Below are 22,199 nucleotides of genomic sequence, written 5' to 3'. Positions count from 1 at the left end.
CCCACGTTCACGTCCACAAAGCGGCCCTGATGGTCACAAACTGCCTGCAGGATAATTGATGCAAACAGTTTCCTGTCCAGGGAGCAGTGACCATCATGGCCGCTTGGTGGCTTGATCCTGACATGGCAGCCGTTGATCGCTCCAGCAGCCTTTAAAAAGGCTCTGTGTCTTGCCAGCCCTGCAAACCCACGAGTTAATGCCGCCAGGTCTTCAGCGGTCTTTGAGAGGTGGCTGTGGCTCAGGAGGTAGAACGGTCGTCCTTCAATTGGAAGATTGGTGGTTTGATTCCCGGCTCCTCCAGTCCACATGTCGCTGTGTCCTTGGGCAAGACACTTAACTAATTGCTCCCGTTGCTGTGCCAACGGTGTATGAATGTGTATGAATGGTTAGACTCCTCTGATGAGGAGGCCGCCGCTCGCGGACCGGGGCGTGCCTCAACGTTGAGACGTTGACCCACTCCCACATTGCGCCACTCCCACATTGCGCCACGCCCACTACCCCCCACATTGGACCGCCGAAGAAGAATGTGTGGAGAGCGAGAAGAAGAGTCAGAAGAAACCCGGCTTTGGAAGAGTAAATCACAGTTTGCAAAATGGAGGTAAGCAAGGTTTCTTCTTTTGTTTTGACGTGCTATTTTGCAATGTTTGTAATATTTGTGACTTAAAAGGAAGGAAAGTAACAGTATTTTATTTTTGGGTAGGTTGCTTTGTATTTGCGTTCTACCAGAGACGTTCTAATATAGGGCTTTGGTTCTACACCTTGATGATCCACTGTATTCTGAGTTCTTCTTATTAGTCCGTAATCTGGTGTAGGCTACGGTTTGCTATGATGTGAGACTGTATGAAGTCAAGCAGCCAAGCAGCCGCTCCAACAAAGATTACGGACTGCAAATAGACGGAGATACGACTGAGAAAGTAAGCTAACCAGCTAACCTATAGCACGTGGAAACTTCCGGTTTTCAAAATAAACGAGGACCGCCAAAATTTCATTAAAAAGCTGTCTCATAAAACAAGCGTTGTACTATGCTCCTACACTAATTTTAAATACATATGCATATTTTAGCTCAATAGCTTCCAGGCCGTGTGTTTTTATCACGATTTGACAGTCCTCGTTTATTTTGAAAACCGGAAGTTTCCACATGCTGTAGTAGGTTAGCGTTGACTTTCTCAGTCGTCTCATTTACTCACTATTTAGCTACTTTTATTTATTTGTTATTTTGTTGTGATAGGCTAATTATTACATGGTAAGTAGCAAGCCTATTAACAAAGAAACGCAAGTTTAACAAATCAGTTAATCTGTGATAAATAGGCTAAAAGATCATATGAGCATTAGATCTAATATCAGAGTATGTGTAATCAAATCAATCAATATCATGAAAATATTTAGTAATCTACAGGAAAGATAAAGAGTAAGTGCTGGTGTTTATTGAATAAAACAAAAAAATCAGGATCTGGAAGAACAATCATGATAGTGGTAGCCTATATGAAAAAAATACACAGCTCCACTACTTCCTGAACTAAATACTGCTCCTTTATTTCCTCGGGAGGTAGTGAAACTGTGCAAAAAGCCAATTGGGCCAGTCTGGGCCAACAATCCACGGCTGATTATTTGTCCCAGTCCAGCTGCAGCTGTCATGTTAGTAGACGGTCAGCTGTTCTTTCTCGCGGAGACAACCCTTAGCATCCATGAATAAACATTTGTTGTTTAAAAATTCTTTAAGATTATTGGTCTTGTGGATTTCTAATTACTTTTGTGTCTATTCTTTTCCTCTCTTATATGTAGAGACACACCAGTATCCTGCTGGAAGGTGATACACCAAGCGTGAATCAATGCACCAACAGTGGACTATTCAACTGCCCTTTCTGTAGATACCATGCGGCTGCAAAACAAATGGTGGACTATCATATAAAAGACCATTCCTCAGTGAAGTACAGAGGTGCATCATACATATTGTTTGTCTATCCAGTTATGTTTGTTTTGTTTTGTCAATGTTTCTATTTTATTTGGAAATGTATTGTTCAAAGCAGCTTTCTTGTTCACACATCCATCAAAGTTGTAGAGGTGGGATCATGTTACAGACAGTAATTTCTCTGTTTTCATTAAACCACTATACTAAAAATCAGCTACTATTACTTTTTTACAGCTAAGATTGTTATTGCGCCTATAAGAACCACAATCTGTTTCCTTTCTAGAGGAAGCTGAGAACATTCCAGGACTGGGAACAGGGAAGGAGGTACAGTATGTTGCCTGCTATGGGCTTTTCTTATTTCACTTCTCCAACTCTTACTTTAATAATTGTTTTCTTTATTTTTGATTAGGAGGATGCTCTGCTTCGGGACACCATGGAAGCAGCAAGGTGGTGTAGCACCAGAACATTCAAGGGGAAACTTTCCCTTCCCCAAGTCGTCTCCATGGACAGGGAAGGTCGCTTGAGGGCAGTGGAACTCCTTAGAATGTCTGAAGGCCTGGATGAAGAGCAAAGTGAGGACTTAAGGGAACCATTCATCTTCCTGTTCAGTCTGCAGGAAGATCATGAGGCGTTCTGCAGTGAGATTATGGACACAAGGCGTATGCAGGCACTTTTGAAACCTGAAACCCAATGTGTTTTATCTGTTTTCATTGCACCACATGTGTCTTGTTCCATTGTGTTTGTCAGAAGACAATTTAACAATACAGTTCATCTGTGTTTTGTCCTGTTTTGTACCTTATTCCATGTCCATTTTGTTCCTATGGTCCATATGAGTTCAAATTAAAAACCCTGTACCCTGTTGGTGAACAGCTTTGATGGATATATATGCAGATATAATTTCTTTTTACTGTTTCTATGGACTGGGTCACTGGGAAAAGTCATCAAATTTCAAGACTTCAATTGAACTCTTCCAAACATATTCAGAGGTGTTGAATAAAACTTTATTTTTTTTTTGAGATATGTCTGTTTTGTTACATCTCAAAGTCACTCAATTTTGGTTTGACTAATATCTTCTTATGTAAATCAATTTAAAAAAACAAACATATATATATATATATGTTTTATAGCGCCCAAATGTGTGCACACACACACACATTGTTTCGTTATAAATAGGTCACTCTGTCCACAAGTAATGCATTGCCGTTCATAGTATTCGCCACCAGATGGCGCCCGAAAGGAGTCAAGCGCGGGGGGCGTGGCTCAATGTGGGCGCGGATCAACGTTGAGGCACGCCGCGGGCCGCGACCAGGGGTACTTGGCTCAGCCTGAAATCCTGCCTGGTGTCTCCATGATTAAAAAAAATTTCCAGGACAGGCACAGCCAGGTTGATGTAGGGGTCTGGTCTGGATTGGGAAAGGAGGGGAAGAACAGGAGAAGAAAAATGGTTAATTAAACAATAGCTACATATTTTTAGTTAATAAGATAATTCCAGTAAAGTAAGTCCAAGATAATTCTAGTTCATTTTAGAGCTTTGATAGATAATGCTAAACCTGTTTATCGATCCACTTATCAGTCTATCTAGGCTTCGCAATCTAGTTTTGATGATTCATGACAAAATAATATTAAATTAAGGGTTCTTTAACTATTAATGAATTGTTCAGGTTATATGGCATTATGTGCCCATCTACAGTTTATATGTCTAGCATTAATGTATTGTATTGGTATGTTAATTACCCTAACTGTTAACTAGCTAATAATGATAATGATAATATTACTGTGGGTTAAAATAACAGGTTAACCTCTCGGTCCCCTCTTTTTTTCAATTAATTTTCAGCAAGAAAATACATACATACCAACCATACCACAGGTCGAACACAGCTCAACATAGCCTCTAAAAAACAAAGACAAACAAACACACAGAGGGAGTCCAACAGAGACGATAAACCTACACCAATATAAATATATGCATACAAATGATGACTGGTGACAGAAGTTAGCTTAAGGGTGCAACCCACAATTGTATCAAGATGCTGCAGTATAAGGGCCCCATATTTTCATGTATAAGTCTTCTTTGTCTTGCAACCTATAACTAAGACGTTCGTAGGAAGCAATCTTGGCCATCTCATCGAACCATTCCTTCACCTGTAAAACTTCTTTTGTTTTCCAGTGTCGCAGTACTATCCTGCATCCAGTAATAAGTGCTGTTGTACACCATGTCGTCTGGTGGACAGTTAGACCACTTCCCTTTGGTAGCACACCTAGTAGACAAAGCAGAGGTTGTTGTACCAGAGTAGAGGACATTACAGTGTTAATAAAGGAGATAATCTTAGACCATAGTAAGTCTATCATGGGGCATGAATACAACATATGAACAAAAGTACCATGAAAAGCATCACATCTCTAACACAAGTCAGAATTTCTAAGTCCCAACCGTGCCATTTTACATGGGGTCCAGTAAGTTCTATTAATAATTTCATAATTAATCAGACGGGTCTGCATTTCCCTCGATACTTTAACCCATGATTCAATAATTTGCGCCCATGTTTCCCCAGATATCTCTTCCTCTATATCCCTGTCCCAGTATCTCTTAAGGCCTTCATAACTGGGTGACTGAGACCCCCTCAGTAGGTTGTAAAAGCATGCTGATTTCCTCTTGAAGAATTTATAATTTGAATTTAGTTTCCACATCATCATTCAAACCTGCACCTACTTTGTTTTTTAAGGTTATCCCACTTTTTTTTGGCCTGTTGGGGCTCAACCTTCCCTTACAGGCCCATTTTTTCCAGAATTGTTCTTTGTTCACACAGAGAGAAGCAAGAGAAAAGGTAAACACAAGATTATATTAACACAGGGATGCAAAGTTTTACAAAAAGTGACAGTAGGACTGACAAATGGGCTATTTATTATTGCCTTACCTCCATCCAACAGCGGTGGAATATTTCACCCCTGTAAATAAATGGTCGTTCTGACCTCTGACTTGAGGTTTTAAGGTCCCTTGAAGTTTAAAATATCTGGCATTCAATGTTCAAATGACTAAAAACCATGACTTTATAAATATAAAAACAGGGTTAGGGTGAAAAGTAATACAATATAAAAACCCAATACTTACATTTAAATGTAAAATCAGCGCCACTAGGTGTCGCCATTGTCATTTTATTCCCAGGACTGAACAGCAGTGCGCAAATAATAAAACATTCCAGGGAAATTTTGAGTGCCACGGGGCTACTGCCGGGACGAGTACACGATTTATTTTTTCCTCATGAATGTACTTTATTCTCAACTTAACATCCCTGAAAATATTAAAATGTTGCTCACAGCCGTAATAGTATTAGCGATTAGCTCGGCTAGCCCCTGAGCTAAGTAAGAAAAGCTATAATGCCTACATACCTTCAAAGTCTTCCCTTTATCCACAACAATCATCTTATGACTCAGGACTTTCTGTACAGCTCGCCAAGTATCCATTCTTGTGAAATATGAAATCCGTTTCCATAAAACCGAAATACTTTCCTCAATATGTCAACATGTATTTAGTCCAACACGTAACGTAATAATACAAATAACAAACCATATACGGTCCGTTTACGTCATTTCCTGACCTGCACGTTCATCTCAGAGTAGACGTGACTAGATGTTTACGACCGTGAGCCTCTCCTGCTTCTGACGACATCACACACAAGCCAATCGGTGTTTAGGATTAGGCAGTACATGTCTCCAAAGCCAATGAGGACATGTGACCGACAACAATGACGACATGGCTTTGATTGACTGCTGTTCCAGCCAATGGAAATATTCGGTGAAATGAAGTTAATAACCTTTTAGCCAATAGTCAGAGGTTTCCAACGGTGTATGACACTAAGCTATTAAGTTTGGCTGTCCATAAACAAACTCCAAGCGTAACCGGCGTGCGCCCTGTGCATAAAAGAGTTGAACCATATATCATTACGCACTCGGCATTTTGGTACACGGTTGGTTCTTCTTCGACTTGACCAAAATATATACCAAAATAAACAGATAGATAGATAGATAGATAGATAGATATGGCCAAACAAAAAAAATATGGTTATATATAATAATAATAATAATAATAATAATAATATGGCGTCAGCTTTCATTAGAGACCAAGATTTTGATTGTAGGCAAAGGGGATGTGAAGTTATAGGTGTTTGATTGCGGTTATACAGCTTTGGTAACCAAGTGTCCATTTGGAGTCTCCAAAAAGGACCTGAGGAAAACGCATGGACATACCTGTTGAAAAATAATTCAGAAAAATTCATCTTTTGGTCTTTTGACTCCAAATGGACTGCATGAAGCCAAGACATGTGGCTGTGGCCTCATTGTGTCTATATCCCGCTGAGAGGTCCCTGAATGTCTGTACACATGTCATTGTAAAGGCAAACCTATGGGCGAGTAAACAACCCCATCATTGTAACCTCTGCCACTCTTTGTCAGTAAGTCACAGAATCACACAGACACTTGTACAAGAATCCTGAGAGTGTTTCCTTTCCAATGATACCAGACACATATCTAAGTCTCAAACTATGTGGGATCTGTGCTGCTCACAACTTGGGCATGTCGTTTAGGCTAGCAGCATAAAAAACAGTGGCGTGTGTTAAGTGGTTAAGTAAATCTTCAAATCATTTAGAGAGTAGATTTTTTTATACTTTTTATTTTCAATGACTCGGTTGTATGAGATTATATTATGTACATTTTGTTCATCTTCTATTGATAAATGTTGAATCTTTTTATATACCACAAATCATATAACTACAATACAAAACAATAAAACTATTTATTTTGCCCACAGTAAACATGAATTAATCACTCCATTCAAATGAATTAGCTCGGTTAACTGGCAAAACAGACAGACAGGTAGAATTAGCCAATCACAAAAAAGTAGGTCAGATTCTGCCCAGCGACAGGTTGCTAAAGTCAGCTAAGGCCGTGCGGTTGCTACGGCGATTTGAGGATCTGCTTGGAAAAAAATCTTAAAATTCTGAAGAATTTGGCTTCTGACAAGGTCCCGAACAATTGCAAACTGTGAGAAAACCGAAACGCCTGTCCAAAAACCGAAAACACCGTGAGAGACAGAAGCCGGCAGATTCTGTCAGTGTTTATTTTATTCAGATATTCCTTAAAGTGAGTGAGTAAACTCAGTGTGAACACAGAGTGAGATTATTTTGTAAAAAGAAGACGATTACATTAGGTTCAATGGGGAGCGAGACAGGTATTGCGGCCGGTCTCGGCCCCCCCGTTTAAATTTTGTGCAGACCCCGCCTGTCCACTTCACATTTTATGAATCCCAACACCTATGTCTACATTTTGACCAAAAATTATTTGTCTCCTTTTTACGGTTTGGCCGTGAGCTCGAGTTAAGAACAAAAATTAAGGTTATTTTTTACTGCTTCTCACACTCTAGCTAACTGCCGCTTCCACTCTAACTTTGAAGAAAAAGTGATATCCACTCCTCGTTTGACTGCTCATAGTTTGAAAAGTTTACATGTTATGTAAAAATAATTTGGTGTTTTGGAGAGAGCACAAGTTTTCCTCCGTTTTAAAGTTTGAATGAGTATGGGTACGTATGGGAGAGCTAGACAACTCTGAAAAAAGGTGAAATTTTTGGGGGTTTTCAAAAATTTCCCATTCATTTCCAATGGAGAAATCTCCTGTTTTTTTGGGAATAACTTTGGGAAAAATTGGAATTTCAACACCAAAAGTCATACCACCCCTCCCCTGATTGAGCTGCACGTTTTGATGTATATATTGTTGGGATTTTCTCAAAGGTGCTGAGAACCCGGCTCGGAGCTGAGAACCCGTGGCACTAATTATCAATATCTCTATAGCTCTTACCTATAATGAAGGGCCTGCACTAGCATGCCCTTCCTGATCTTGTGCTGTGAAATGGCCAAGCCAAAGTCTATAGGTTTGGCTCGAAGTGGTCTTATCTGATTATTCACCAACATTATGTTATCTGGTTTTATATCTGCATGGATGATGTTAATCTCCTTCAGTGCAGTCATTGCTGTGGCCACCTGCTTGTAGAAATAAGGTCAGGAGTCTAGAAATAGACACACACATCATATATTCTTCAAATATGACCCTGGAGCAGCATGGGACACATGGTGAGCAAGGCTTACTGGGGATTTCCACTGGGTTCGTCAGCGGTGCGGAACCGCTGTGCTACGGTTTAGCTCCGTCCTCTGCCCGGCGTCAACTCACACCGGGAGCGTTACAGCAGCGGACCGGAGCATGCTCTGGTAGAGAAAGCTGCCTTTTAAAATGAAGTTGCACTGTTAATACAGTAATTACGGCAGCCCAATCAAATCCGAACGAGTGCCTTTAGTCTACAGTAATTACTGTAGTAGCAGCACAACTAAACGGCCCGATTTTGTTAATTTGCTCAATTTTGGTTGATTTGGTAATTTTCTTTGATTTTTGTGCTTATCCCATCTGTCAGTAGGTTACGTAGCTAGATGGAGTCTTTATCTGTCTGTTTTATTCCTGTTTGTTGCTGAAATACGATCGGGAGGCTGCATGGGTTGTTTTATTTTGAAAAACGGAAGTTTTATTATGCCGATTCAGTGTCGGACTTCCTGTTTGGTGCAATCTGCTCTTTTGAGCTTGTCGCGAGTTGGAAACGGCTCCGTCAAAAATAGAAATGCTACCTGCGGAGCGGGAGCAGCTGCTGAGGCTTTAAAGCCCAATTTCCACTGGGTCCGGCAGCGGCACATTACAGCTGCGCCGCGGTCACCGGAGCTGATAGGTAATACTATAATCAATGAGAGTGTCTCCACCGGGAACATTTCAGCAGCGTGTCAGTAACGTCTCAGTTGCTCCTTTTCTAGGACCTGATTGGTTCAATGCCTTTAAGGCACGATACCATTTGGCATGCCGCGTTCCTGAAGCAACCTCTCTTGGAAGAGCTTCTGCCTTTAATAAGCACAACGTGGGGGAGTTCTTTGATAACCTCTATAAAGTGATGGACAGGTAACTTAATCATCATCTGGCTTTGACATGCTGATATGATCACATGTACACTCCAAGGCGCCTCACTCACTCACTCACTCACTCACTCACACACTCACTCACTCACTCACACACACACACACACACACACACACACACACACACACACACACACCTCTAGAGGGTCTTCTGTCCTCAGCAGCAGAGTTGACATTTACACACACAACCACATCCAAGTATGGTAAAACTGCTTTAACTTCTCTGATCATCAGCACTACCTTTTATCTAATTTCAGGTACAGCTTCCCGCCACACATGATGTACAACATGGATGAAACTGGTGTGACAACAGTGCAGACACCCAAGCAGGTTGTCACAGAGAAAGGGAAGAAACAAGTGGGTTCAGTAACATCTGCCGAAAGAGGAGAGCTTGTCACTTTGGCCTGTGCAGTAAACGCCACTGGAAATGCAGTCCCACCCATGTTCATTTTCCCGCGTGTCCGCTTCAATGACAGCCTCATGAATGGATCACCAGCAGGTTCCATTGGTCATTGTACAAAGTCTGGATGGATGAATGAAGACGCCTTCCTCATCTTCCTGGAGCTCTTCATCCGCCACACCAATTGCTCCACCGATCACCCAGTCCTGCTCATTCTGGACAACCATGAGTCTCACATCTCACTTAAGTCAGTGACAACTGCTAAAGAGAATGGGGTCATTATGCTCACCCTGCCACCTCACACCTCACACCGCTTGCAACCATTAGACAAAACTGTCTACGGACCACTCAAAACCTATCATGCGATCACATCCTGGGCGAACCGTATCGATTTACAAGGTCCCGGAACTTGTGAAGCAAGCGTTCCTCTCTGCAATGTCACCAACAAACATAACCTCAGGTTTTAGAGCAACAGGCATATATCCTTTCAACAGGGGCATCTTCCCGGAAGAAGACTATGCACCATCAGTGGTGACAGACAGGGCAAATCCAGAAGATGAACCCAGTGCAACTGCTGACCTGCCTGGAGAAGAGCCCTCCACAAGTGCAGCTGCTCACCTGCCTGGACCATCACATGAGCCCACACATGTCACAGGTATTTAAAAAAAAAGTCTTGTAGGCCAATACTGGCGGTGCACATAGTGGCGCGGCTCAAGCTTACCCTCCATCTGACCACAAAATCTTGTTGTTCCCTGTGTTCAATGACAATAAAGTTCCTTTCCTTTCCTTTCCTTCAAGCAGGTCCAGACCCAGGAGAGCCACCTGCCACTCTGCTAAATCCCAAGCACTTATCAAGTGAAGAATCTGCTCACTTGGGTTATGTGTCTCCAGAAGTCATTCTTCCCTTGCCAAAAGCCACAGAAAGAAAGAAAAGAATTGTAAAAAAGAAAGTGAAAACAAGAATCTTGACCGACACACCTGAGAAGATGGAGTTGGAGAAGGCTCACAAAGAAAAAGAATGAAAAAGAGAAGAAAAGGGCTATGAAAGCTGCAAATCAAAACAAAACCAAGAAGAGAACGTACAGTAGCTCAGAAGAAAACTCCACCACCAATGATGAGGCAGAAGATGGCCTGGAGAAGACACACAGCAGAGAAAAGGAACAGGCTGAAAAGAAGAAAAGGAATGGAAATAAGAAGGGGACCCTGAAAGGGTCAAAACCAACCAAACCCAAAAAGAAAGTGCTCTCCAGTAGCTCAGAAGAGAGTGACTTTCTGATTCCACTTAGCGATACCACTGATTATGAGAGTTCAGATGGTCAGAGTGATGCAGATGATGGTGACAAGGATCTGTCTGCTGGTGACTTTGTCATTGTGAAGTTTGCAGGTAAAAAATCCAAATCCTATAACTATGTTGGATTGGTGGAGAATATTGAAGGTGACGAGATCAGTGCAAAGTTTCTGAAGCAAAGTTGTAAGAGGTCAGTTGATGGAAAGCCCGTCTTCACATTTAGAGAGAATGATGAAGGAGTCATCACTAGAGGTGATGTGCTCAAAAAACTAGCCACACCACAAAAACTTGGTGGTACAGCCAGAAGGGAGCATAAATTCACATTCCCCTGCAGCATTGACAAGTGGGATGTTCAGTAGTAGGCCTAGTAGAGTATGAGTCAGTTGTGTTCATGTGACCGTATAGGCCTTGTTATAGAAAATTTGCTTTAATGTTGTTAAAATCTAAATGTTGTTAAAGTTTAAATAAACGTTTTTATAAGTAATTTGTATTGAATTTGTCTTGCTTTTATATAGCATTATCGTTTGTGAGATTAAAATGATCAGTTTTACTTCAATTATCAATGGCACAATTTACCCCACTGTATTCTCTCTAATGGCACAATTTACCCCGTACCCGGGGCAAGTTGTGCCACAAGACTACTTTTTTTTCTAAAGCTATATTTCTCAAACAGTTTGTTTAAGATCCAAAGTAATTGTTCCCAGGGAAGCACAACATCGCAAACTATTTGTAGATATCTTAGTTGGAGCCATTACTGTTATCCCCTTGCTATAAGGGCACTTTAAGTAAAAATTGGCACTACTTACCCCACTCTCCCCTAATGGGTTCACTTTAGTTCTGTCTTTAATGTCTTGCAATGCTGGAAATGATTTTAAACTGACACAACAAACTATTTACCCATTAATTAGTAACAAGAATCAAAAAGAAACAAAAACTGAGGAAAAATAGATTAAGAAACAATAAAATAATTCAATCAAAATCTTTATCTATTTTATTGCTTAAATGGCTGCTATAGATTTTCTGTTTTTGTTGCTGTCTTTAACATTCCCAGGTGATATCTCTTTTTCACGTTTTATGTTGTAACTTGATATCAGAGATCTTCAGCTGTCACACTAAATGTCCCTCTGTACATGCAGTGGTTACTTTATAGTGTAGTATTCCTCACTGGTCAAAACATGTTAATAGTGTTTGACCACAAGCTCAACGATCTAGCTTTTTATTTAGCAAGTGACGAAATAGTGCAAACCAAGCATTAAAAACAGACCTCCCACCCCCCACCCCCAGAAAAAGACAGTATTTCCAAGTGGCACAACACATTAGATGAAAACAGGGGAGACAAGAAGCATAAACTCAAAATTTAGACTGATGACCAGAACAGAGGGCGAAACAGAAGGTCTGAAAAATGAGGACAGAACATCAAAAACACCACAAAAAAATACATCAAATAATACAACGTGCTCCAGAGGTGTATCACTATTCAGACCACACCACATTGCAGACTGAGATGCTCTGCAAACAGAAGAAAACACATCATCAACACTGATCAATGGAAATGATTCTCTTTAGTATTGAATTGAAACTAGCCATGATTGTTTTTGTTATATTGGTTTCAATAGAGTACATTTATTTAGGTCTACAACTTCTAACAGCTGCCTGTCATCTCAATATTCCCTGTTTCTCTTACCACTTCCTGTATAGTGACAAAGATCTCCAACACTGGGTGGGAAAATGTGACTGTCACCACCTGGCACTGTCTCAACTGGGAGGACACCCTGTGAAGGCGAAGGATTTTGGTAGCGGGAAGCGAGGCCACATCTTGTTTTTAAAGAGACATGAGCATGCTGTGTTTACTGGACATTATGGACTGCTTTTGTCGGTTAAATATCTTGTAAACACACTTAGGCCGAATGGGAAAATCCCAATACACATGATGTATTTCCCAATACAAAAGCACCATGCCAGTATACATTTGGACCAAATCAACTAACCAGCAGCAGAGTGACACCATGAGCCCTGATGCACCAAACACACTTTCACTATACTAACCTTTATCCTTATGCATTATTTTAGAAAATGTTACACATGGCACATTAGGGACAAAAATGTTAGTGTCAAAAGACCATAACCCATTTTAACCCTTTAAATGCCCATTTAAGTAGTACAACTGTTTTTTTTTTTAAATGCTCAAAGCTCAATAACTGACTTACTTATACAGTAAATGTACAGCACGTTTGTAGTGTTATATTTTATTCTATTGGGTTTGACGACCTGCATTCATGTATGTGGGTGTGTGTGTGTGCGTGAGAGAGAGAGAGAGAGAGACTTAAGACAATACAAATTCTCCATTTGTATCAGCACATAAACACATTTATGTACATACACTCACACACACACACATTTATTTTTCAATACACACATACATACCACACATCCAGGTCATTCTGGATACAGTCACATTTTTCACTGGTCTGCTGTGCTTCATAATACATAACAAGCAGGACGGGGAAGCACTGGATTGTATTCTCCCATAGGCAAAATATAGCTAAATGGCGCCATCTGTTGGGAAAAAACAGCTACCACTTTGAAGCCAGGGCTCTAAAATGATTTCTTTACAGTTTAGTATAGAGCTATTATATGTGATATGTTGAAATAATATTTAAAAAATAACTGGAAAATGTGATGCCATATGCATGAACAGAGCCCAAAATTATCAAGAAAATAAAAATAAAAACCCAAAAATGGCATTACGGTTAAGACAAGCCCTCATTTGTTACGACCTGGTTCAAGTAGCTGGTTCAAGTAGCCTTGTAACCTTTCCAACCCTGCTAGTAATGTATGATCTTTATTAGGTGGTTAAAGTGAAGGCTGTTTTTTGTCCAGTAGCTACTGATGCAATAAGTAAAAGTGTCACAGCAGGACATGCTACTATCGGAAGGTGGCAAAGGGGGGTTGCTGGGGCCATTGAAGGGGGGGTTCACCCAGGGTGCAATACAAGCTATAACCACTGCTGCTAAACATCTTTGTATAGGCTTGGTGTTTACTAATTATTTTTTTCCAAAAATCTACCAATCATTGTTTTTTTATTATCAAATGTTTTTTTTTTATTAATTAGTAGTTAATACAGGTGAGTTAAATTTTGATGTTTACATTTAAGCTACTGTTAAACAAAACCTTAAGGTCACATCCAAAGTGTTAAAACGTGTTAAGAATAAATATCTCACATCAACAAGTGATGAGAGAAAGGAACTGTACGATTCAAAGTTATCCTTACGAACAGAGAAAAGGTTGTTGTCAGAAGTGGGATTCGAACCCACGCCTCCATTCGGAGACCAGAAGTCCCGTTCTTAGGAAGGTTTGTCACCTTGAGTCTGGCGCCTTAGACCGCTCGGCCATCCTGACAACTGTACAAGAGTACTGGCAAGAAGGCTGTTTGATTACTGCTAACGAATGTTAGACTGATCAACGTTTTCATGCCTATTGACATGGCAATTTAAAGCTTTTTTGGTGTAATATTAGCTGCTGCCTTATTTAACCAGAGGACGTGTAGGCCGAGAGATTGTTATTCACAACTGAAGGCATCAAGTAAGCTATTTTAAAATGAACGTTTGACGTGTCACAGACGACGTTTAGTTTAGTTAAGCCACAACTCAAAATATCAAGTTTTGGCCAGTCGCTTGTTCGAAGGATCAATTCACTGTTAGACTGGGTCTTGTAATGGGATTTTATGAAAACATATAGAATATCACCAGACTCGTCTTTTGTAAAGAATAGAAAGGACGAACACGTGAATCCCAAACACTGTTTGAATAATGTCATATTTAAATATGCTTTCTGCAGCATGTGTAGTTGCTCGCCCGATCTCGTCTGATCTCGGAAGTTAAGCAGGGTCGGGCCTGGTGCTGTAAGCTTTTTCCTCTCTGCCGTTACCAACAGAGGGCGCTGCTGCTCCATTACCGTGCACAGGGCTTTGGAAATGTGTTATTGTTAATGTGTGTTGATATCAGTGGTCACAATGTAAAATGTCCCTATAAAGGAGGAGATGAAACATCACTTTTGTTGCATTATTATTATTATTTGTTGCAATTGACTCCACTGGTCAATGAACAACTGACAACAAACAAACACACAAATACACACACACACACAAGCCTGCACATATACTCTTCTGATAGTGGCGAATATTATTATTGAAAACTAAATGCAAAGTCAGATTTAAGCCCGTCACACTGAAGTCCATATGATTAAATACAGACTATAACACTGAAACACTCATCAGTATTTTCTTTCCAGTGGTGGAAAAATATTTATATCCTTTATAGTAACAATAATAAAAATAATTGTTATAATGTGTAAGCGGGTGTTGCAGTTTATCCATACGGTGTCAAAAGGTTTAGTGTCAGAAGTGGGATTCGAACCCACGCCTCCATTCGGAGACCAGAAGTCCCTTTTCACAGGAAGGATTTACCTTGAGTCTGGCGCCTTAGACCACTCGGCCATCCTGACAACTGCAAGATTTCGCCGAAACATTCTTATTAATAGTGACTATTTCAGTTGGTGTTACTATTATATTTTTCCTTTTTCTGTCTTTTTTCGTTTTACTCAATCTAAAAGTCATATGTTAAAATAAAAGAGTAGCTTAATGTTATTTATTCGTATTCACAGTAATATGGTCCACCAGGGGCGCTACAATGTTTGTATAACGTAGCTACTTCCGGTGATCATACACGTGACTCCCCGTTCATCTTACTACATAACATACACACATAACCAGCAGCAGTCATTCTTATGAAACTAACAGTGAACCAAGCTCGACAGGACAAGCTGAGCGGTTACTTTTTCGTTAAACATGTCCATTTACAGGAATGCCGTTTGGTTAATGAAAGGACTCCAAGAATATACAAAGTAAGTGGATAGATTATTATTTCTACTGAGAGCTTCTAATGTAAAGTGAACATTTACCTGATCCTACTTTTGTGGTGTTGTCCTTCAGATCTGCTATCAGACAGGATTATGAGGCTTAAAGTCACACACATGTTGCTTTGTTAGTGATAGTATGTAGCTGTTATATGTGTGGCACAGGTAGTGGTAACTAGTAGGACTTATGCAATACTCAATACAAAGGCTGTACTATAGTCTATAACATGAGTAAACATGCCTCTGACACTTAACCAACAAGTCAAATCCACACATTCAATCTAGAGCAAGTAGTAGAAAGTCCTCTCTGAGAAGCTGGACTCATTGATTGTTATCTTTGCTTGATCAATGACTTCATTGATTCATCAATAAGTAAATGTGGGGTTGTTCCAGCAGTATGGATAATGATATATTTCTTCTCATCCATTTTTTTTTCTCGCCATCAATGATATTTTTAGTCTTGAGGAGGAAATAGCTTCTCTTACTCAACAAAACAAATCATCAACACTTATGAAAGATAAGACAAGATAATGGTGATAATACTGTCACATGTTACCTGCAATAATTATATCAGTTAGAAGACAATCATCTATGATTCGTAATGATTTTTCCTCAAATAGTTAAATATACTTCAAATTAGGGGCCAGACTGATACTGGATTTTTGGGACCGATGTTAGGACCGATATTAGTGACCAAAGAAATTCCAATATATTGGCTGATAATCTAATTTATACACTACATTTATATATATATATATATATCGATAAACACAAATGTAATGAAAGTCTGCAAAATGACATCAGTGCACTGAAACAGTAATTTAATATTTTGAATAGTTATTAATTTTTTTTAAATATGTGTAACAAACGGAAAAAAACAACAACATATGCATATATTAAACATGAATTAAGAAAAATAGTCATATATACATAAAATGCTGCCTATATAACTAAAAATCGTATCATATTAATTGACACCGATGTGAATATCGGCCAATATTATCAGCTGACTGATATATCGGTCAAACTCTACTTCCAATAAGTAAAATATTTCTACATGTAAGATGAAGCGATCACTGATTGAAAGTAAGTCATCATCAGCTTTCATGTTCACACAGTCTTATAAACAGATAGTCAGGTTTTATTTTCATAGTAAGAATGAAATACATGATGCATGAAAGCTGCAGATGATATCAAAACCAACAACTAGACTAAAGCAGACTGGATGTTGCAGTGTGATACTTACTGTGAGTCTATACCATACTGCACTTTGCTCCTAACAGGTGCGGCTATGAAGCTGCAGCCAAGCATTTCGTTCCAGCAGACCTGGAGGTGAACCTGAGTGGGAGGTCCTTTGTGATAACAGGAGCCAATAGCGGCATAGGAAAAGCCACAGCGCAGGAAATAGCCAACAGAGGTGAGTGTTAGAGTGTCCACAGTTAACAGCAGACAGAGTTTAGTTAGAGTTTATACAAGATACATATATTTGCATCCACAGTGCATCATGTGTGTTATGCATAGAAATGTAACTTTAGAACTTACATTTCTAGGCTTTTTTTTTTTTTTTTGGACACCTCTACAACAGCAGTACAGCCTGTTTCTGACTTTTATATAATCTTTGATGTGATGTGAGTCCACTGACATGTGTTTATGTGCAGGAGGAACTGTTCACATGGTTTGTCGAAACAAAGGGCGAGCAGACGCAGCCAAAGATGAAATAGTAGAACGGAGTAAAAATGAGGTGAGATGCCACATATCATGTGTCTGTCTCTGTCTGTCTGTCTGTCTGTCTGTCTGTCTGTCTCTGTCTGTCTGTCTGTCTGCTTTCCACTGTCTTTGTTTACCTCTAACAGAGTAACAGTTTGTCCACTAGAGGGCTTACACTTCCAAAAACAGCCTTTTCTTTGTGCTTTGGCCCTCCTTCAACACTAAACAATTTGTGACATCCATTTTTGTTCAAAGTGCAGCCCATGTAGGAATCATGTGTGACATAAACAACAAACTGACTCAACAAGAGATCAGAGACCTTCTTCTGTCACAGTCTGAATAGCTTTTAAGTCAGCAACAGGTCCAAATCTAATAAAAAAAATGTATAACTTTTTACAGTGTATGAAACAGAAACATGAATAACACTGTAACTCCTGACAAAGTGTATCACTGAGCCATTATCATTATTATTATTAGTAGTAGTAGTAGTAGTAGTAGTAGTAGTAGTAGTAGTAGTAGTAGTAGTAGTAGTATAATTATTATAATGATGTTTTCTGTTTATTCAGAATGTCCATGTCCACATCGTTGACATGTCCAGCATCAGACAAGTGTGGGAGTTCGCCCAGAGCTTCTCACAAAACAACAGTGTACATGTGCTGGTAGGTGATACACACACACACACACACACACACACACACACACACACACACACATATATAAACACACACACACACACACTCATACTATGTTGCACTGTAATTTCATCACTTGTCATTTGTCACCAGATCAACAATGCAGGCTGCATGGTGAACCAGAGAGAGCTAACAGAGGAAGGGTTAGAGAAGAACTTTGCCACTAATACACTTGGTAAGGAACAAAGAGAAGTGTTGTTCATTTGGTTAACATACCTACGTTTCTGTAGACATGTTTTGAGAAATATGAATTATGATCTTTTCTACAATCTTCTTTTTGTTCATGTAAGAAAAGGTCTCAAATTTTAGTGTAAATGATTAAATAAAAGCAGCAGTACAACAAGAAATGTGCCTGAAAAAACAGATCAGATTGGCTCAATTCAGATTGAAATGGTAAATAATCTGATCGAAGAATAAGTACTAATATGACCAGACATCTAATACCAATGTTCAATACTTTGTCCTCTAGACACATTTCGATTAGTACCAAAAAAATGTGAAAATCCCCTTTTTTCTACATCAATCCTTCTTGTTCTTTCACCAAAAGAAGCCAAACGTGTGTGTATTTATGAACACAGCAGCTTCACATTAAACAGCTGGAAACAGAATCCAGTACAAATATAAAAAACAGAGATTCTAAGTTAATGATGAGTTCAAGTGACCTTTTATTTCCTCGTTATTTCAGGTACATACGTCCTCACCACAGCTCTGATACCTGCTCTGAAGAACGCTGAAGACCCCAGAGTGGTGAGTGAGTGACCGCTATTAACTGTCACTGGTTCTTTCTTTTAACCTTCCTTTCTCCCTTCCTCCCTCCCTCCTTCCTTCTTTCCTCCCTCCCTCCTACCTTCCTTCCTTCCTTCTTTTGTCCGTCCTTCCTTCCTTCCTTCCTTCCTTCCTTCCTTCCTTCCTTCCTTCCTCCTTCCTCCCTTCCTTCCTTCCTCCTTCCTCCCTTCCATCCTTCCTCCCACCCTCCTTTCCTTCCTTCTTCCTCCCTTCCATCTTTCCATCCTTCCTCCCTCCCTCCTTTCCTTCTTTCTTCCTCCCTTCCATCCTTCCTTCCTGCCTCCTTTCCTTCCTTGACTGGAGGACAACAGGAGGGTTAAAGTAAACATCTCGTGTGCAGGTCACAGTGTCTTCAGGCGGGATGCTCACACAGAAGCTGAACGTAGACGACCTGCAGGTTGAGAAGGGAACGTTTGACGGCACCATGGTCTACGCTCAGAACAAAGTAACCACAGCTGTGCACCAGACACTCACTTAGCAACTAAACACTGCATGTATCTGTGTTTGTTGAAGTGTTTTCCTTTTGACAGAGACAGCAGGTGATTCTGACAGAGAGATGGGCTTCCCAGCACAAAGACATCCACTTCTCCTCCATGCACCCCGGCTGGGCCGACACACCAGGTACACCAAACATTACGCTCTCTCAAATCTCACTGCTGGGTCCTTCAGAGTCTGACAGCAGCTGTAGCAACACATGTGGTTTAACTGAGGTTTAATGTGAAGTGTAAAGATTAGCCCTGTCCTGATAACTACATTTACTGGACCATATATTGTCTCAGAAATAATCGCGATAAATGATAATATTGAAGATCATTTTATACCACTGACATAATGATAATATAATATTATATTAATGCAAAGCCTAGTTAAGATAAGATATTCCTTTATTAGTCCCATGCAGCAGTGTTACAGCAGCAAAAATAAAAAGAATAAAGAACAATAAATAATATGTAAGTACACAAGCAATAACAAGCTGTTATTACTTATGTTTACCGTTATCCTTTGATTTGAACAATGATTGTCCTTTCTGTTCTTCCAAAAACACTGAAGAGCTACAACCAATAGATAACAAATAAATTAGTATAACTCAAATGTCACTCAAAGTCCATTAAAATGAACAGACAGGCATCAATAAAAGGATTCACTGACATATTTATAAAATAAAATCACAAGTTATGATCTAGCATTTAACCGTTATTCATCCATCCATTGCTTTCAACAGTTATCATCAACCGTTACAAATTAGTCTAAAAAAGTATAAATATTACTTAACATAAATATATTATAAATACATTATTAATAAAATGCAACAAAACAAACAATACCTTGTTCCCTTTCCAGATAGGTCTCATTTATTTATGATGTTTATTTATTGTGAAGCGACCTTGGGTTTCATGAAAGGCGCTATACAAAATAAAGTTATTATTATTATTATCATTTATCATAAATAATAACTTAATAATCTTTTCTTAAAGACTGTGTAAATTCAAACATTTTCTTCTAAACACATTAAATAGGTCATAAGTGTATTTCTAAAAAAGGTGTAAAAAGCATTTCAACCATTTAGACCGCCCCTGCTGCTATAGAGGTATAAATACATTCAGCACACTACTGCTACTACAGTCTACAGTTAGCCAGTTAGCCGCCGAGCTAACTGCTGAGTTTGCAGCAGAAAGCAGACGTAGCGTCCATGTTTCTGGTAGGGTGGTGACTTTGATTGACAGCCGACTCTTGGTAGGGGGCGGGGTTTCAGCGTTTGGGAGCAGAGAATGATTTTTTAATCATTCCAATTTGACAGGGTGGTTAACAACACACTTTTCTGTGGTATGTCAAACTCAGAACACATATTTATTCTTACTTTACACTGACTTTAACACCGTTAATTGATGGGCCCATTGCGCTAGCAAGTCACCGTCTCCAAGACAACCATTGCGTCTACTTCCTGTTTTGCTCACAAAGCCTTCAAAATAAAAGATCCAAGACAAAAGGATGGAGGAAATGGATAAGGAAACTAAAAGAAAAATAAGCCACACATAAAATGACCATCAACCAATCATTTACACTCCCTCTCCCCCCTAGCATTATTATGCTATTATATTATCATTATATCAGTGGTATAAAATGACAATAATATCATTTATTCTGATTATTTATGAGACAATATTTCGTCCAATAAATGTAGTTATCATGACATGCCTAGTGTGAAGAGTGAGATGAATAATTTGACTGTTTTTTTAATAATCATTTAGTCTAAGAAATGTCAGAAAAAATGTCCATCACAAGTTTCTAGAATTCAAAAGGGAGTCTTCAGATTGCTTGTTTAGTCCAAAACCCAGAACATTTTCACTTAACAAAAATGTGAAACTAAAAGCAGCAAATGTGATTTCTATGTTGGTTTTTGCTTTGAGAAACCAAATCAATGCATGTTAGCTGTACAGTGTAATAGCGAGCAGCATGTACAGTATAACACCACATCTGTTAATACTCATCTGCATTTTGCTTTGTCTTCCTCTCTGCAGCCGTCCAGTCTTCCATGCCTTCCTTCCACGCTAAGATGCAGTCCAGACTGAGGACGGAGGCGATGGGTGCAGACACGGTGGTGTGGCTTGCTGCTTCTCTGTCTGCCTCCAAGCAGCCCAGCGGACTCTTCTTCCAGGGTCAGAAACACAGAGCTCCTTCTCTCTTTGTGATATTTGCCTTGCATTTAGAGAGGTGAAAATCTAATCATAACTCCAAAATTTCTTCCAGATCGTAAAGCGGTGGCGACGCACCTCCCTCTGGCTTCCTCCAGGTCCACAGCTCAGGAGGAGGAGAAGCTGGTGGCGGCGTTGGACGAGCTCGCCCTCAAGTTCAAACCTTGATGATTTTGCAAATGTCTTTTTTTTTTAAACCAGACACTCTTCAATAATGAATGAATGTTTACATGATCTTGCTTTTGTACATTTTTACATTTTTGACCCCCCAAAAAACAGGTTTCATTTTTAGAACAATCTTGAAATGTGGTGAAATAGTTTTGAGAGAGAAAGAAGAATATTGTATACTCAGTACTTTTATCAGTGAAGTTAAAGTCAATAAAAATGTACTTCTACTAAATCTACTAAAACACTATAATCTAACATGCTACAGTACTGAAGTTATCATCAGGCCTGCAGGGGAGAAATGTATGAATAAAGTATGATTTAATATTTATAACACACAATGCTACTTTGTATATTAATTTCTGTAAAATGTATTCTTTTAAAGTAATTAAACACTTGTAATAAATGGCTTTGGCTTTTGCATTTATTTCTTTGCAAATGGCTAACCCTTTGACACACAGTGGACAGTAGAGTCTTTTTCTACTCAGACAAAAATAAGTAATGATAATAAAAAGTGAGCAGCTGTATTTAACCTTCCTGTTTTCTTCCCGTCAACCTTGTCCTGGTTTAGTTTGACTGTTTAAAAACATAATATATAAATTATCACCCAGTTCCGTGTTAGACATTTTCAGTCAACTTCATTC

General features: G+C 39.4%; 1 protein-coding gene and 2 non-coding genes across 3 annotated transcripts; 1 reads left to right on the top strand and 2 right to left on the bottom strand.

Moving 5' to 3' along the window:
* Nucleotides 1-13,887: 13,887 nt before the first annotated feature.
* Nucleotides 13,888-13,997, bottom strand: trnal-caa (transfer RNA leucine (anticodon CAA)). The gene is made up of 2 exons: nucleotides 13,960-13,997; nucleotides 13,888-13,933 (listed from the first exon to the last, which is right to left on the bottom strand). It is a non-coding gene; the product is annotated as a tRNA-Leu (tRNA).
* Nucleotides 13,998-14,992: 995 nt separating this feature from the next.
* trnal-caa (transfer RNA leucine (anticodon CAA)) lies at nucleotides 14,993-15,101 on the bottom strand. Its single transcript has 2 exons — nucleotides 15,064-15,101; nucleotides 14,993-15,038 (listed from the first exon to the last, which is right to left on the bottom strand). It is a non-coding gene; the product is annotated as a tRNA-Leu (tRNA).
* Nucleotides 15,102-15,346: 245 nt separating this feature from the next.
* Nucleotides 15,347-21,915, top strand: dhrs12 (dehydrogenase/reductase (SDR family) member 12). Its single transcript, XM_053329006.1, has 10 exons — nucleotides 15,347-15,500; nucleotides 16,796-16,929; nucleotides 17,171-17,253; nucleotides 17,786-17,878; nucleotides 18,005-18,086; nucleotides 18,597-18,658; nucleotides 19,038-19,142; nucleotides 19,228-19,318; nucleotides 21,217-21,354; nucleotides 21,446-21,915. The coding sequence occupies exons 1-10, from the start codon at nucleotides 15,445-15,447 to the stop codon at nucleotides 21,556-21,558; spliced, it is 957 nt and encodes a 318-aa protein (XP_053184981.1). The 5' UTR covers nucleotides 15,347-15,444; the 3' UTR covers nucleotides 21,559-21,915.
* Nucleotides 21,916-22,199: the final 284 nt, after the last annotated feature.

The sequence above is a fragment of the Scomber japonicus genome, chromosome 11 (assembly GCF_027409825.1).
Source record: "Scomber japonicus isolate fScoJap1 chromosome 11, fScoJap1.pri, whole genome shotgun sequence".
Taxonomy (NCBI): Eukaryota; Metazoa; Chordata; class Actinopteri; order Scombriformes; family Scombridae; genus Scomber; species Scomber japonicus.
This window is presented reverse-complemented; position numbering and strand designations above follow the sequence as displayed.